The sequence below is a fragment of the Neovison vison genome, chromosome 1 (genome assembly GCF_020171115.1).
Source record: "Neovison vison isolate M4711 chromosome 1, ASM_NN_V1, whole genome shotgun sequence".
Classification (NCBI taxonomy): Eukaryota; Metazoa; Chordata; class Mammalia; order Carnivora; family Mustelidae; genus Neogale; species Neogale vison.
Window position 1 is genome coordinate 79,121,305 of NC_058091.1, and position 17,257 is coordinate 79,138,561.

Sequence of the window (17,257 nt, forward strand, 5' to 3'; positions counted from 1 at the left end):
TGTTGTATAGAAATAGAACTGATTTCTTTGCATTGATTTTATATTTATATAATTTTATATAATACTTTACTGAATTTCTGAATTCCTGTATGTGTTCTAGTGTTTTAGAGTGGAGTCTTTTGGATTTTCCATGTAAAGTATCATATCATCTACAAAGAGTGAGAGTTTGACTTCTTTGCTGATTTGGATGCCTTTTTTTCTTTTTGTTGTGTGATTGCTGAGGCTAGGATTTCTAGTACTATGTTGAATAGCAGTGGTGAAAGTGGACATTCCCACCGTGTTCCTGACCTTAGGGGAAAATCTCTGTTTTTCCCCATTGAGAGTGATATTTGCTTAGGCTTTTCATAGATGGCTTTTGTGATATTAAGGTACGTACCCACTATCCCTACACTCTTTCATCAAGAAAGAGTGCTATACTTCGTCAAATGTTTTCTCAGCATCTATTGAGGGTATCATATGGTTCTTGTCCTTTCTTTTATTAGTATATTGTATAACATTGATTGATTTGTGGATGTTGAACCATCCTTGCAGCCTAGGAATAAATCCCATTTGGTTGTGATGAGTAATCCTTTTAATGTACTGTTGGATCCTATTGGCTAGTATTTTGGTGAGAATTTTTGCATCTGTGTTCATCAGGGATATTGATCTGTAATTCTCCTTTTTGATGGGGTCTTTGTCTGGTTTTGGGATTAAGGTCATGTAGGCCTCATAAAATAAGTTTGGAAGTTTTCCTTCCATTTCTGTTTTTTTGGAACAGTTTCAAGAGAAAATAGGTATTAATTCTTCTTTAAATGTTTGTTAGAATTCCCCTGGGAAGCCATCTGGCCCTGAGCTCTTGTTTCTTGGGAGATTTTTAAAGACTTCTTCAATTTCCTTACTGGTTTTGGGTTTGTTCAGGTTTTCTATTTCTTCCTGATTCAGTTTTGGTAGTTTGTATGTCCTTAGGAATGCATTCATTTCTTTCATATTGTCGAATACGCTGGCATATAGTTGGTCATAATATGTTTTTATTATTGTTTGTATTTCTTTAGTGTTGGTTGTGATCTTTCCTCTTTCATTCATGATTTTGACAACTTGGGTCCTTTTCTTTTTGATAAGTCTGGCCATGGGTTTATCAGTCTTATTAATTCTCTCAAAGAACCAGTTCCTACTTTCGTTGATCTGTTCTACTATTCTTTTGGTTTCCATTTCATTGATATCTGCCTCAATCTTTATTATTTCTCTTGTCCTGCTGGGGTTAGGCTTTATTTGTTGTTCTTTCTCCAGCTTCTTTAGGTGCAGAGTTAGGTTGTGTAATTGAGACACAATTTTTTGTTTCTTGTTTCTTGTTTCTTGAGAAAGGCTTGTATTGCTGTATATTTTCTTGTTTCTTGAGAAAGGCTTTTATCTTGAGAAAGGCTTGTATTGCTATATATTTTCCTCTTAGGATTGCCTTTGCTGCATCCCAAAGATTTTGGACAGTTGTGTTTGCATTTTCATTTGTTTCCGTGAATTTTTAAAAAATTCTTCTTTAATTTCCTGGTTGACCCATTCATTCTTTAGTAGGATGCTCTTTGTCCTCCATTTATTTGAATTCTTTCCAATTTTCCTCTTGTGTTTATGTTCTAGTTTGAAAGCATTGTGGTCCAAAAATATTCAGGGAATGATCCCAATGTTTTGGTACCAGTTGAGACCTGATTTGTGACCCAGGATGTGATCTGTTCTGGAGAATTTTCCATGTACACTAGCGAAGGATGTGTATTCTGTAGCTTTGAGATGGAATGTTCTGAATATATCTGTGACTTCCATCTGGTCCAATGTGTCATTTAAAGCCTTATTTCCTTGTCGATCTTTTGCTTAGATGATCTGTCTCTATTTCAGTGAGGGGGTGTTAAATTCCCCTAGTATTATTTTATTATTGTTGATGTGTTTCTTTGATTTTGTTATTAACTGGCTTATATAATTGGCTACTCCCATGTTAGGGGCATAGATATTTAAAATTGTAAGATCTTAAAATTGTAAAACTCCTTAAATATGATAATAGTGTTCTTCCTCATCTCTTACTATAGTTTTGGTTTAAAATCTAACATGTCTGATATAAGGATTGCTACCCCATCTTTCTTTTGATGTCCATTAGTGTGGTAAATGGTTTACGACCCCCTCACTTTCAATCCTGAGGTGTCTTTGGGTCCAAAATGAGTCTCTTGCAGATAGTGTATTGATGGGTCTTGTTTTTTAATCCAATCTGATACCCTGTGTCTTTTGATTGGGACATTTATCCCATTTACATTCAGGGTAACTATAGAAATATATGAATTTAGTGCCCTTGTATTCCCTGTAAGGTGACTGTTAGTGTATATTATCTCTGTCCCTTTATGATCTGTGTTACTTTTGAGCTCTCTCTTTGTTTAGAGGACCCCTTTCAGTATTTCCTATAGGGCTGTATAGGTCTGACTTGGTGTTTGCAAATCTTTTAGGTTTTTTGTTTTTAGTTTTTAGTTTTTTTTTTTTTTGGTCTTGGAAGCTTTTTTTCTCTCCCCATTTTTGTTCTCTTTTTTTCTCTCCTACTATAATCAGCCTAGCTGGATATAGTATTCTTGGATGCATATTTTTCTCATTTAGTGCCCTGAATATATCATGTGGTTCTTTCTGGCCTACCAGGTGTCTGTGGACTGCTGTCAATCTAATGTTTCTACCATTGTAGGTTGCAGACTTCTTGTCCTGAGGGGCTTTTAGGATTTTCTCTTTGTCTCTGAGACTTTTAAGTTTTACTATTATATGACGGGGTGTTGATCTATTTTTATTGATTTTGAGAGGGGTTCTCTGGCCTCTTGGGTTTTGATGTCTGCTTCCTTCCCCAAATTAGGGAAGTTTTCCACTATAATTTGCTCTAGTATTCCTTCTGCCCCCTCTCTTCTTCTTCTTGGATCCCAATTATTCTAATACTGTTTTGTTTTATGGTGTCACTTATCTCTCGAGTCTCCCCTCATGATCCACTTCTCTTTTATCTCAGCTTCTATTCTCCATCATTTGTTGTTCTGTATCCCTAATTCTCTCTTCGCCTCATTTATCCTAGCAGTTAGTGCCTCCATTTTTTATTGCATGTCGCTAATAGCCTTTTTAGTTTCAACTTGGTTAGATTTTAGTTCTTTTATATCTTCAGAAGGGGATTCTTTAGTATCTTTTATGCTTTTTTCAAGCCCAACTATTATCTTTATAATTGTCATTATGAACTCTAGTTCCTACATCTTATTAATATCCATATTGATTAGGTCCCTGCCAGTTGGTCCTGCCTCTTATTCTATTTATTTTTTTGAGGTGAGATTTTTCATTTTGTCACTTTCTCCAAAGAAGAATAGATAAATGAGAGATAAAATGCTAAAAGGGTAACAACAGCCCCAGAAAAATACACAGTAAACAAGAGACCCAAAATCGGGGCAGAAAGAAAGGAAAAGAAAAAAAAAAAAAGAATATGATCATACTGGGGAATAGAATGGAGCCACACTAGATTTGGGGCATATGTTACTCTGTTAGAAAAAAATGCCTCCCAAAAGTTTAAAGAAAGAAAAACATCTATATAAACAAAAAATAAGGGGAGAGATGATGAAGGGATGGAATATTGCTATAAAGATGAAAATTTAAAAAGATTTTAGAAAAGGAATTGATAAAATAAGTTGGTTGAAAAAGGAACAAAAAAAATTTAAAAATAAGAGAGAATGTGATCAGCTGGGAAACTTGAACAAATCCATACACTAGATTTAAGGTATATTTTGGTCTGTTAGAGGAAACTGTATCCCAAATCCTTAAAACAAGAAAAACTTATGTATATACAAAAAATAAGGTTAAATACAGTAAAGAAATAAAATATGATTGTAACAATGAAAAATTAAAAAGATTTAAAAAAAGGAATTGGTAAGATATTGGTTGAAAAAGGAAAGAAGAAAAATGAAACCAAGAAAAAGATAAAATAAAATTAAAAAAATTAACTTCAAAAGACTAAAGGATCATAGGAAAAAAGCCATGAATTCTATATTCTGTATTCCCCTAGTGCTGAAGTTTTGCAGTTGTCATTGGTGAGTAAACTTGGTCTTGGCTGCATTTTCTTGCTGATTTTCTGGGGAGGGGCCTGTTGCATTGATTCTAAATGTCTGCCCGAGGTGAAATTGCACTGCCCTTGGTAGGGGCCAGGCTGAGTAATCTGCTTGGGGTTGCTCTTGGTAGCTTCTGTTTCCAGAAAGCTTTCTGTATAGCTTTGGAGGATGAGAATGAAAATAGTGGCCTCCCTATCACTGGCCCAGCTGTCAATCTAATGTTTCTACCATTATAGGTTGCAGACTTCTTGTCCTGAGGGGCTTTCAGGATTTTCTCTTTGTCTCTGAGACTTGTAAGTTTTACTATTATCTCTGGCCCTGGAGGAGACAAGAACTTGGGCCCTACTCCTTGCCAAACCCTTTGAGAGAAGCAATCAGTCATTCCTGTCTCCTTGATCTCCCACCTCACTGTGTGCTCACCTGGCCTGTGACCAAGCATTTCTGTCTCTGGCACATGCCACAGTTTGGAGTTTCCAAACCAAGCAAATTCTGTGGTGTGCTCCTATGCTGATCCTCCTCAGGGAGGAAGGGGACTCTCCCTAGATCTGCCGCTTGTTGCATCCCTGCTCGAATAGTAGTGGCCCAGCTGTTGTGCCGATCACAGTTTAAGGCATCCCCAAGCTGAGAGCCCATTACTTGGCTCTGTCTTTGCAGCCGGCTTCCCCACTCTGATACTTGAGAACTCTACCACACTTAGGCACCCATGGTCTTTGTGTGACCTTTAGGATCCCGAGACCACAGTGTCCCAGCAACAATTCCACTCCCCGCTTAGCTACTGCCTCCCCCTGTGGTCTGTCTTCCCATATATCACCTTGGATTTACTTCTCTGCATGTCCTACCCTCCTGAAAGTGGTTACTTTTCTGTTCATGGAATTGCTGCTATTCTTTTCTTATGGTCTCCTGTTGAGTTTATAGGTGTTCAGAATGATTTGATAACTATCTAGCTGAATTCCTGGGACCAGATGAAATTTAGGTCTCTTACTTCTCTGCCATCTTGCTCCTCCCTTCTTTCACATTTTCTCTGTATGTATTTTTTTTAAGTATATAAATTTTATTTTAATCCAGTTAAATATATATTATTTTTATTAGTCTTATCCAGTCTTAGGTCTTAAGCAGTGAGTCTAGCACTAGTCTTGTGTCTCGGAGGTAATTCCATTAGTCCTTTATATCCTACTGGAACAATAAATTTGGTTTCTGTTGCCTGCATTTACCTTAAAAGTAGAGTTCTATTTCTTTGTATTTCTGTTCTCTGTCCATGGTGGAATTTGTTATTTAAACATGGTTATATCTTTGGCCATTGCTTTGTGTTACTGGTATAGAGGGATAGATGTCAAAACATGAACTAATCATTAATTTTAAATTTCAAATTTCTTTACAATCCTTTTCAAAAAAGACTTCTGATACTTCCTTGGGGGAAAATGGCACTCATCTCCATACTCAAAATTTCACTATACATGTAGATACTGTTTTTTTGCCTATTTTTGTATGCAAAGTTTCTTTCCAGACAACTAGGACTATCGAGTAGGTAGTCCATTTTCTCCTTTTGGTACTTCCAAATGAAGTGCTCATTTCCCCTCTTACATTTCTGTATTTCTTGCTCTGACTCTCCTATTAACTGTGTCTTCTGAATGTTTCAGAATTTTTCTCTGGAGAATGTTACTGTTCTTCCTTTTAAAAGAGTTTGAGGAAAAAAAGGTCATTCTCTAAAAGTAAAATTAAAAACCTATGAAAATAAAGGTATTGTTCCTGATATGCCTTATAAAGTTGAAAGACAGATACTCTGTAATGAAAAGAAAGTATGGAAATAATGTAGAGTTGGGACTTGGGGATTCAGGCCCAGCAGAATTATGGTAGGAGAAGAGAATGAAATTAAAGTGAAGATGAGAGAAACTAGATGTAATAAAATGCTGACACCTGTAGTTAACATTTGATTAAAGTGGAAGAAAATTATTGGCATAGAAAATATAAAATAACTCACTCTCATGGAAACCATGCTTTTTATTTATCTTACTTTTTAAACTGCATACTTAGCCATCAGTATGTACTCTGTAAGTTTATTAGCAGCATTAAGCTGAAATTATTTTCTTTTCAGTTTTGAGTGTAATAATGAAATGCATACCTTTCTTTTACCTGTTTCAGTATGGCTTGGGAAGAGAATTTGTTAGATGATTTACTAAATTTTGCTGCCACTCCCAAAGGACTACTCTTTCTTCAAAGAACAGGTGCCATCAATGAATGTGTGACATTTATGTTCAACCGATATGCAAAAAAATTACAGGTATGAATTACCATCTGCCGCAGGCAAAAAGAATTTTCGTTGTTGTAAAAGTCATTAAGAACATCATTCTGTCTTCTCTGCAGAAGAGGTTATTAAACCCCAATTAAAAAGCCATATAGCATTGTAATTTTTAACTTGATATTTTTTCAGGAAAGCATTTGAGTTGATGTTGCTATCTATGGATGTGTTTACAGGATGGGAAGCAACCAGATGAAATTGAAAAATACATTTAACCATCCAGATGTGTTATAAATATAATAAATTTTGGTTACACTAAAACTGGATGGACTTTCAGGAAGGGGATGATCCTCATTGGGCTTAAATGCACATGTTAATAAGAATTTAGGGGACGCCTGGGTGGCGCAGTTGGTTAAACGACTGCCTCCGGCTCAGGGCGTGATCCTGGAGTCCCGGGATCGAGTCCCACATCAGGCTCCCAGCTCCATGGGGAGTCTGCTTCGCTCTCTGACCTTCTCCTCGCTCATTCTCTCTCTCACTGTCTCTCTCTCTCAAATAAATAAAATAAAAATCTTAAAAAAAAAAATTAAAAAAAAAAAAGAATTTAGTTCTCACATTAAAAAAAAATATTTGTAGAGGTATTTTACTGATACTGTTAAAATGTCGAGCATAATTTAGCCCTTTCTCAGAAGTTCATTGAGGTGTATTCAGCTTCTTGCTGTGATAGCATAAACATCCCTGAACTTCTTGGCTTTTTGGATCATATATATGCTTTTAAATTGTGTCTTGTTTCTGGCAGCTGTTGTATATTGATGTTACTAGGTTACCAGGTTGTAAATACCATTTTATTTGTTCTTCAGTTCTAACTTCCTGCTTTTGCTTAAACCTATAAAAACACAAATAACTCAGAGTTTTTGCCTGGAAGAGTAGATGGTTTATGAGGGAGGGCCCTGAGCATCCCTTCACAAATAAAACACATGAAAATTTGTTCATGGGTTTATGATATTAGGTTTGTATGTGCAGATGTGTTTTTGTTTCTTATTTAAATGTACCTCAAGTATAGAGAACTTAGTTATTTATATACCTCAGTTTATGGCGTCTCTTCTCATCTGTGCATGTAAGGTATCTGTTTTGATTAATTTGATTCCTCTGTCATTTCTGAATCACACTTCCATTTCACCTGGCATGTATTCCTTTATCCCTGGGTTCCATGCTAATGTGTTTAATATGTATAGTATCTTGGGGTGTGGATACTTCTTGTCAAATATTGTCTTAGTCCATTTAGGCTGTTAAAATACCATTGATTGTGTGGTTTATAAACAGCACGCATTTATTGCTTACAATTCTGGAGGCTGGAAGTCCACGATCAGGATGCCAGTGTGGTCAGGTGAGGGCCCTCTTCTGATCATAGATGTGTCATTGTATCCTCACATGGATAAGGGCTAGAGAGCTCTCCGGGATCTTTTTTGAAAGAGTACTAATCCTATTCTTGGGGACTCAACCACCTCATGATCTAATCAAGGTCCCATTCACTACATCACCTTTGGGGTTTAGGATTTCAACACATGAATTTTATAGGGACAAAAATATTCAGACTATAGTAAATATTTAAGTTTCTTGGGAGTTTTAAGTTTACATAAATGAATTTGTCATTTTAATATGAATTTCTCTGCTGGTGAGTTTGAATCTCCTTTTGTACTTAGTTAACCATTTGGGTGTTTTTTTTTTGTTTGTTTGTGTTTTTGTGTGTGTGTGTGGTTTTTTTTTTTTTTACATTTTTGAAAATACTAAAGCAATTCAAAGACATTTTTCTTTCTCAGATGCTTGAGACTATGCATACATAACTTTTGCTACTGTGATCATATATCTAAGACTAGATGTCATTGTTTTAACATTTATGAATATTAAAAGAATTTAGCCTTCCTTTGTACCACACTGGTGGTTATAATAGAGGATACTGTTCCCTAAATCTCAGTAATGCACAACCTTATAATATGATTCAATATTTTAATGATGCTTTATGCTATTCAGGACGTTTTTTGAAAATTTAAAGTCTCTGGTATCTTGTACGAAAGCTACTAGTCCATTTCCTTAATTTTGCTGAAGAGAAAGTAGAGACCCACATTTTGTAAAATGATCTGTGAATGCTCACACCTAGTTACTGAGGGCAGTAAGACTAGAACTTGTCTTTAACAGTGTTCCTGAAAGTTAAGTCATACTTTAGTCAAGCATGTCTAACTTTTCTGAAGTTTTGCTTTGCCTCTTCCTTTTCAGTACTTTAATATGAATTTGGGAGGCTCCTGTGGCTATTAGTATCAAAATCAGCAGAGTCAGTGGGGATGACTGATGTGTAAGGTATTTTTTGAGTTATTATAGAAGAGGGCAAGCAGGAAAAAAAAATCATATTTCTGTATCTCTGTATCATCTAACTAAAGAACTGATGTATGGTAAATTAAGGAAAGTGGAAAATATAAGTAATAAAATTAGAAAAGAAAAGCAAACTTATAAAACATGAATAGCAGAAAATTGAAGAAATCTAATTCTTTCCCATGATCTTTTAGTTCCTTCCTACTTTTCTTTTTGCCTTCAAATCTGAACGTACAGTTTATATTTTTAAAATTTGATTAAAACAGATTCTTTTAATGGAATGTTGAAAAAATAAAAATTATAAATGGTTAGTTAACTTTGTTTAGAAGTCAGCCATTTTATTAGCCAACCTGGTCATAACTAAGATCTGAGAAGGAATTTTTTTAATGTTTATTATTTTCATATTTTCTTTTCTGCCAAGCGTGATATTTTTGTGCTTTACCATGAATATATGTATAGTACTCTCTTTGGGACATAGCAAATTATCCAAGGTTTTCCACAACACTGTTTAGAAACCTGTGTGTTACTGATGAGAATTCTTTGTGTGTGTGTGTTTGTGATATATATATATGTAACAAGGAGAAAAAAAATCACATTTCCTCTAAAAATAATTACCATTAAGAAGATATTATTTTTTTAAGTTTCTCGGTTATTTATAAGTATAGTTCAACTGGTAGTCAATACAGATTTATTAATGAGGAAATTTATTATTGAAGAACTAAACTAAGGAATAAAATAATACAATTTAAAGTCAGAGGGCATGTTAATCTTCATCTGGTCAAAGTTGCTTATTTTATGTATGAAGAGACTGAGACCTAGAGAAGTGACTCATTCAAGGCAAAAATCTACTTAATTTGAAGGCTGGGGCTAGGACCTAAATCTGAAATAGGATTGTGAAAAATATTAACTCATTGATAGGGTGTCTGATTTGTGTTTGCTGCTAATTATCTTTACCTGAAAGAATGTGTAGTACTGTAATAAGGAGAATCAGTTACTCTACATGTAACATATGAATAAAGTATTAGCATTTTATGTTTTCCTGCTTTTAATTGTTCCTTACTTATGTTGTTAGATCAGCAGGCATAAAAAGTTTGGCTATGGAGTTTTGGTGACACAAGTGGCATCCACAGCAGCAGGTGCAATAGCACTACAAAGTTCGGGTAAGTTTTCCTTTTAATTAGAATTCTGATTATTTTAAATAAAATGAGCAGGCCGATGGAGAATTTAACTGGCATGATCAGCTCTCAGGATGTTTACTCTAAAGTTCTTTTCCCTGTTACTTTCTCTTAGGTAAAGGAAAGTTACAGGGTGTCCTTTATTTTTTTACTTCCATGAAATCGCAATGGGATTTTTTTTTCTCTTGAAAGATATATTTACACACAGCCTTGTTCTCTTTTTTTGAGAATAGGGAACATAATGAATTAAACTGAGAAGTACTTGATGCTTTAGAAAATTGTCCTTATGTTATAAATCAAAAGGATGTTGTCCTCTCAGTACAGCTGAATCTTACAGGATTTCTTTTTTTCTTTTTTCCTTTTTTGAATCTTATAGGATTTCTTAATGCTCAGTTTTAGTGGCCTGTATATGCTTCAGAATTTACAACCACAATAGTTAGCATACATACATACATCCCATTTCCTTATTTCCCTTCTTCTGTTGCTTCTTGAAAGCTTTCCTCTTACCACTTAGTTTTCACCACTGTCTTTGCAGTCAGCATGTGTTATCTACTATGGATTGGATTTTTAAGAAGTTTAAACATTGCTAACTTAGTGTATCTAAGGTTATCTGAACCCTGAACCAGAGACAAGACATACCTCTAATAGAGATTCTATGGTTATATTTTTGAAAGCTTAGGGTTGATGAATTATAACATCACTGACCACAACTGATTCTCTCCTTAAATGAAAATATTTTACTATAATATATCTTAAAAGCTTTTTGACAAGCTAATTTGGAATATTATGAAACATGTTTCTTTCCTTTGTAGAAGTTGTCATAAACTGAACAACTTATTTCTTCTTCTATTTGGTATATAATCTACTATATTTCCATAGTAGAGGCACATTAATGGAAGCATTTGGAGACTAGATTTAACCTCAGATTTCCCTGTTGGCCAAGTCATTAAGCTTCTAAGCCTCATGATATCAGTTATTTTACAGGGCAATGGAGAGAAGACTAACACTGATTGAGTTCCTGTGATGTCTTAGGGTAGTATATTAGTAACTCTACATATATCATCCCATTTATACTTCATGTCAACCCTCAAATATAGCACTATTTCAGTTTTCAAAAGGGGGAGCTGATGCTCTAAGAAGTCAAGGGATTTGTGTAAGGACATACCACTATTAAGCTGGCAGGTTTATAATTTCAACCCTGATATTTTTAATTTCAGATTCCATATTTTTTCTTTTATATCACAGGAGCCTTTCTGCTCTGATGTTATTAGATTTTATTAGATATTCTGTCTTACACTTTTTAATGTAATTTGATTCTTCATAAAAATTTAATAATCAACCTTAATAACCACTTTCATTTAGACATATAGTATCTTACTCATTACTCATTAGAATTTAAACTCTGTTGAGCCAAAAGTTGTGTGAAATTCAATTGTTTCAAGCATAAGAATTTTTAAAAAAGTTATATTAGTATATATATTGGGATAAGGAACACACACTGTTTGCCTACCCTGCCTCCTGATAGCTCCTATACACATGCACACACACACACACACACACACACACACTACCTTTCAGCCACCTTTCATTGTTGGCCCATTTGCAGAGTAAAGTATAAATCTTATTTTTCAGGAAAACATGTTCAGATGTTATTGGCTAAGGGATAAATTGTAAGACTCAAAATTCAGTTCTCTAGGGAGATAGTGTCTCAGAATTTAGTCATTATGCAGTTTTATGACAATGAGGCATCATGAAGATATAGTGAACAGTAGGAGATACAATTTCTACCAAGGTTAGAGGTTATTTTTTACTCAAGATGTTAAGTATATATCTGTTGTCACTGTGGACCAGTCTTGTCAGAGGGATAATTATGTATTTCTCTATAATCCTAAGAAATAGTATACTGTAAATATGATGTAAACTAATTCTTCTTAGGATTTATTAATGCACTTATAACTGAATTATGGGCCAATCTGGAATGTGGAAGAGATGATGTTAGAGTAACCCATCCCAGATCTACACCAGTGGATCCTATTGACCGGAGCTGTCAAAAGGTAGGGAATGATCTGGGTATCTCTCTCAGAAATTACTTCATCCTGACTTTATATATATTCAGTTACAATCAGCAGCTTCTCCTAACTTTCTTTTATCTCCTTTGTTTCAGTTCTAATTTTCTTTTGTTTTCAAAATAAGTGATTAGAAATACTAGTGTTTAATGGGAATTGCATTTCGTAAGAATGTTTTCCTTTCACATTGTTTTTACTGTAATTTTTTTCTAATGAAGAGTAAGACACAGCAGACATTATGAAAAACAACCTCACTCACCCTACCAACACCCTAAAACAAAAACCAATCAACCAAAGGGAAAAAAAAAAAGAGGAAGCTTTTTCCCTTTGTTTAAATCTAATAGAAAATTGTCATTTAGAGTAATGTGCCAAAAAAAGAGAAATTCTAAAGTACCTATACAATGTTCTATTATAATTCAATGGCTTTTATGTATTTGATATGTTTCCCAAATTTCACCAAAGCTAAATGACTTGAGAATTCCTAACTTTGACTTTATGGCAGCCTGGGAAAGTTTAAAAGAAAATGCCATAAAATTATTTTAAAAAATGAAATTCTGTTTTCTGTAATGCTAGGCTACTTCCCTCCAGTAGTAAACACAAACTCTGGAAAAGTGACTTAAAAAAGCAACAGAATGGCTAAAAAGAGACTCCCCCCAACCCCCCAAAAAGGAGGGGAGTCTGTGCAGATGAATAGATTGGACTGCTGAGATTCTGGATTTAACAGACTTTTGCCTAAGGGCAAGAATCCACAGAGATATCCATATTCTAACAAGTTTGAAAAATCAAAAGAGAAGAGTTTTATGGCTACACAGCAGCTGGAACATGGAAGGAAGTCTCTGGGAAGGAGAGAAGTACATAGGGGGCACTTAAATTTTGTTTGTATACCATCCAAATATAAGACTCTCCCCTGAACTTGGACTCAAGAGATATCAGATGTTCTTACCACAGAGGTCAGAGTTTAGAGCTTGAATTTGCCCTGTTAAAACTGTTAAGTTAAAATCAGCATTGTGGAATATATCTTTCATAATATATTGGATGTAGTCCATAATTACTAGACATATGGAGAATAAGAGAAATGTGATTCAAGCCCAGAAAAAGGCAAGTAATAGAGATTGAGTTGGAATTATCTGTAAGAATTTTGAAGTTGTTGTTATAAGTAGCATGCAAAGGAAAATATGCTTATAATGAGTAAAGAAACTGGAAATTGTAGTAGAGAAATAGAAACCATTTAAAAGAACCAGATAGAAATTCTAGAACTAAACATCTTATCTGAAATAATTTTCTAGATGAGCTTAATAGTATATTTAAATATGACAGAAGAACTAGTCCATGAACTTGGGATAGATCAATAGAAATTATATAATCTGAAGAGCAGAGAGAAAAACTAAGGAATGCTTCTGTGATTTGTGAGACCTGTATCAAGAGGTTTCATACATTTGATTGGTATATTGAAGAGAAAGAGAATGGGACAGAAAGATATTAAACAAAAGCTGAATTTCCAAATATCTTGAAAAATGTAAACTTATAGATCAAGAATCTTAGTGAATCCCAAGGAAGAGTATACAAAGAATGAAAATGCAAAGGGAACCACAGTAAGGCTCATTATAAACTGCTGAAAACTAAAGATAAAAAGAAAATCTGGAAAGAAGTTATAGAAAATCGCATACACAGAGGAATAGCACTAAAGTGTGCTGTTAGAAACTGCAGTATGTCTGATTAGAAACTGCAGAGGCCAGGAGATAATAGGATATCTTTAATGTGCTGAAAGGGGTGAAGCCCAGTCCACCTAGAATTCTGTATCCAGCAAAAATACTCAAGGATAAAAGTAAAATAAACTTCAAAGGCTAAGAAAATATTTTCCAGCAAACCTGCATTTTATTTAACACTAAAAGAATTTCTTCAGGTTGAAGGACAATGATACCTGATGGATATTTGGATTTTCAGACTGAAAAGAAATTGCAGGTAGGTGAGTTGAGTATAAAAAAGCCTGTTGGGGCAGTTAGGCGGCTCAGTCCATTAAGCATTTGCCTTGGTTTTGGCTTAGGAATGTGAAATCTGAGCCTTCTGTCTAGCCCCACCTCAGTGTGGTGTCTGCTTGAAATTCTCTCTCTTCGTTTCTTCCTCTCCCTTCCTCTCCTACTCCCTTTGCCTCTCCCTTTACGCCTTGCTCACCTGTGTTCGTGTGTGTACTCTTTCTCTCTCAAATAAATAAATAAAATCTTAAAAAACAAACCAACCTGTTTTTCTCTTAATTCATAAGACTGTTTATAAGAAAACTATGACAATAATGGGATTTATTTTATACTTAGAGTTAATATATATGACAGGTCTACCACACAGGATAAGCAAGTGGTATTAATGGTATACAAATCTATGTGGTTTCACGATTCTTAAATTTTACATGAAGTGGAACAACATTAATTTTAATCCCTAAAAAAATATTTTTTTTCTCTTATAAGGTTGGGATTTTATTTAACTAATTTGACTTTGCATTAGAAATGTCAGTATAATGTTAATTTCTGTTAAAAAAACATGTATGCTCCTCTATGCTACCGACTGATTATCTAGAAACAACTCATAGCGAACATTCTTAGTGCCCAGCTTATAATTCTAAATATTATTCCCTAGAAAATTGGTATTTAATTTTACTTTTGGGATTTAATTTTGCTATATTTTAAATTGTAGAAAACAATAATGTGGCCTCAGTATATGAGGTACACTAGATTTATTTCCAGTCCACCCTCCTCTTACTTTTCTGTTAACTGTGCTTTGGAATATGATAGACAATAGTACCATATGGCTATATAAACCTACTTAAAATCAAAGTTAAAGATGCAGTCCCTCAAGTACATTTAATCATATCTTAAGTGTTCAGTAGCCACATGCAACTAGTGACTGTTGCATAGTTCAATTAATATAACATTTCCAACACCACAGAGAGGTCTATTAGATAGCTAACCTGGAAAAAGCACTAAGTAAATGCAAAAGATACAGCTAAAATAAAGTTCTAAAAATAATCCCCAAACACAGAAAGGGACAGAAAGGGGATGAGAAAAAAGAGAACAAATGGGAAATTGTAGCCCTAATCAATAATTGCATTACATGTAAGAGACTAAAGATTTTCAGAATAAGACCCAATAATATGCTGTCTCTGAAGAAATTCACTTTAAAGAAAAAGACACTGGTAAGGAAAGTCAATGAATATAAAAAAGAAAGGAAAAATATACATTAGAAGACTTGCAGTAGCAGTATTTAATGTCAGAGACATAGAAAATGAAGTAATGTTGGATTAAGAAACATTTGAACATAATCTGGTCAATATATCAGGAAGATATAACAACCATAAGTTAGTTATGGTCCTAGAAATGAGATTCAAAATATATGAAGTATTAAAATAGCTTAAGGAAGAAATAGGCAACTGGATAGTAACAGTTGAAGATATTAACATTCCTCTTTTAGCAATTGATGTAACATCTTTCAGTCTGTTCTCAGGTACATGATATGAATATCACTAGTCATCATTTGATCTAATTGCTCTTTATAGGATACTATATTCAGTGACTGCAGAACACATATTCTTTTCAAGAGCACTCAGAATGCTTACCAAGAGACTTGCTGGGCTAGAGTGTTAAGTCTGCATAAATTTAAAATGATTGGAATAATACAAAGTGTGTTCTGAGACCACAGTGAATTTAAGTATCACAAGCTAGAAACTGCAAAATCTGAAATATTTGAAAATACACTTCTAAATTACACACAGCTCAAAGAAGTCATAAGGGAAATGAGGAAATATTTTAAAGCAGAAAATAAAAATAAAATAGAAAATTTGCAAATGTGTCTGAAGGAGTTCTAAGAGGATTATTTAACTGTAATATTTATATTAGAAATATCTAAAATTAAGAGTCAGGTTCTCACTCTAGAAGAAACAAAAAGGACAGGTTATATCCAAAGAACATGGAGGAAGGGAAATAATAAAGCAGAAATCAGTGAAACAGAAAAAAGACAAACAAGAAAAGTAACAAAACCAAAATTTGGTACTTACAAATGACTATTAAAAATAATAAACTCCTGGCTAGAGACATCAAGAAAATGAGGGACCCAAAATTAATCAAGAATGAAAGAAGAGTTTCACCGAAGATCCCATAGTTACTAGGGAATAATGAAGGAATATTAAAATCAGCTTTATGCTATAAATTAAACAATTAAGATAAAAATGACAAACTTCTTAAATATGCTTACCAAACTGACCCAGTATAAAACAGAAATTCTTAGTGGCTATATTTCTGTTAAAGAAATCAAATTATTAAAAAACTTACCATAGAGAGCCACATGATTTCACTGGTGAATTCTATGAAACTGTTAAAGGAGAAAGAACACCAATCTCACACAAAGTTTTTCATAAAACAGAGGTTGAAGAATCAATTTCTAACTTATGTGAGGAGGCCAGCAAAATAGTGATGTGGATGAGAAAAAACTGTTACAAAAAAAAAAAAAAAGACAAATAGGAGTGTAGACTTAAATATTTAACAAAATATTATCAAATTGCATATAGTAATATATAAAAGGATCCATTATTTTTTATGATCAAGTGGGGTTTATCCCAGGCAACAGAAAGTTGGTTTCTTATTCTAAAATGGTACGATAATTCACTATATTAATAGAATAAAGAAGACTCATATAATGATATCAGTGGACATGGACACATCATTTGACAAAGTTAAATGCCCATATTTGATAAAGACTCAGCAGATTTCTTTCAATCTGATACATACTATCTATCAAAAACGTGAATCTCGTATTTAATGGTGAAATATTGGACCTAAAATCTGCTTACTCTTACCAATTTAGCATTATATTAGATCTTAGTGTGATAAGACGAGGGGAAAAAAAAGGCATACAGACTAGAAAGGTGTAAAACTATTTAAAATGTTTTGATTCTCTTATCTCAAATTTGCCTTTTTAAATCACTTTCTGATTTCTGTATTAGACACTTCAAAATACAGTTTTGGTGTAATAAGTGTAGTTGATATCTCATTCTTAGAACTCTGAATCTTAATTTCTTTTTCCCAGTATTGTCTACCCTCACAACTGTTTTCCTTCATAGCTTTCTATCTATAAGGTAACATGAAATTTTCATTACTTTTCTGGAAAACCTTTTTTTTTTTTTTTCCCTAAAGGATAAAATTAGTGCTCATTAACATAGTACATCTGCCTACCTGCCTGCTACTTTGCAGTCACAGTTCTTATCACCTCTTGCTTTGCTGTATAATGTGATCTTCCCAATGTCCTTCCATGCCTCTCCATACTATGGTACTATCAGGTAATTTAGAGAACCATTTTATT

At 33.9% G+C, this 17,257-nt stretch overlaps 1 protein-coding gene across 3 annotated transcripts in view; it reads left to right on the plus strand.

Moving 5' to 3' along the window:
* TBC1D32 (TBC1 domain family member 32) overlaps positions 1 to 17,257 on the plus strand; it is a 230,443-nt gene that overhangs the window by 70,550 nt on the left and 142,636 nt on the right. For all 3 annotated transcript variants that reach the window (XM_044249741.1, XM_044249731.1, XM_044249751.1), the window contains exons 19-21: positions 6,210 to 6,348; positions 9,746 to 9,833; positions 11,784 to 11,902. In XM_044249741.1, coding sequence (XP_044105676.1) covers positions 6,210 to 6,348; positions 9,746 to 9,833; positions 11,784 to 11,902 — 346 coding nt within the window. The remainder of the gene's footprint in view (positions 1 to 6,209; positions 6,349 to 9,745; positions 9,834 to 11,783; positions 11,903 to 17,257) is intronic.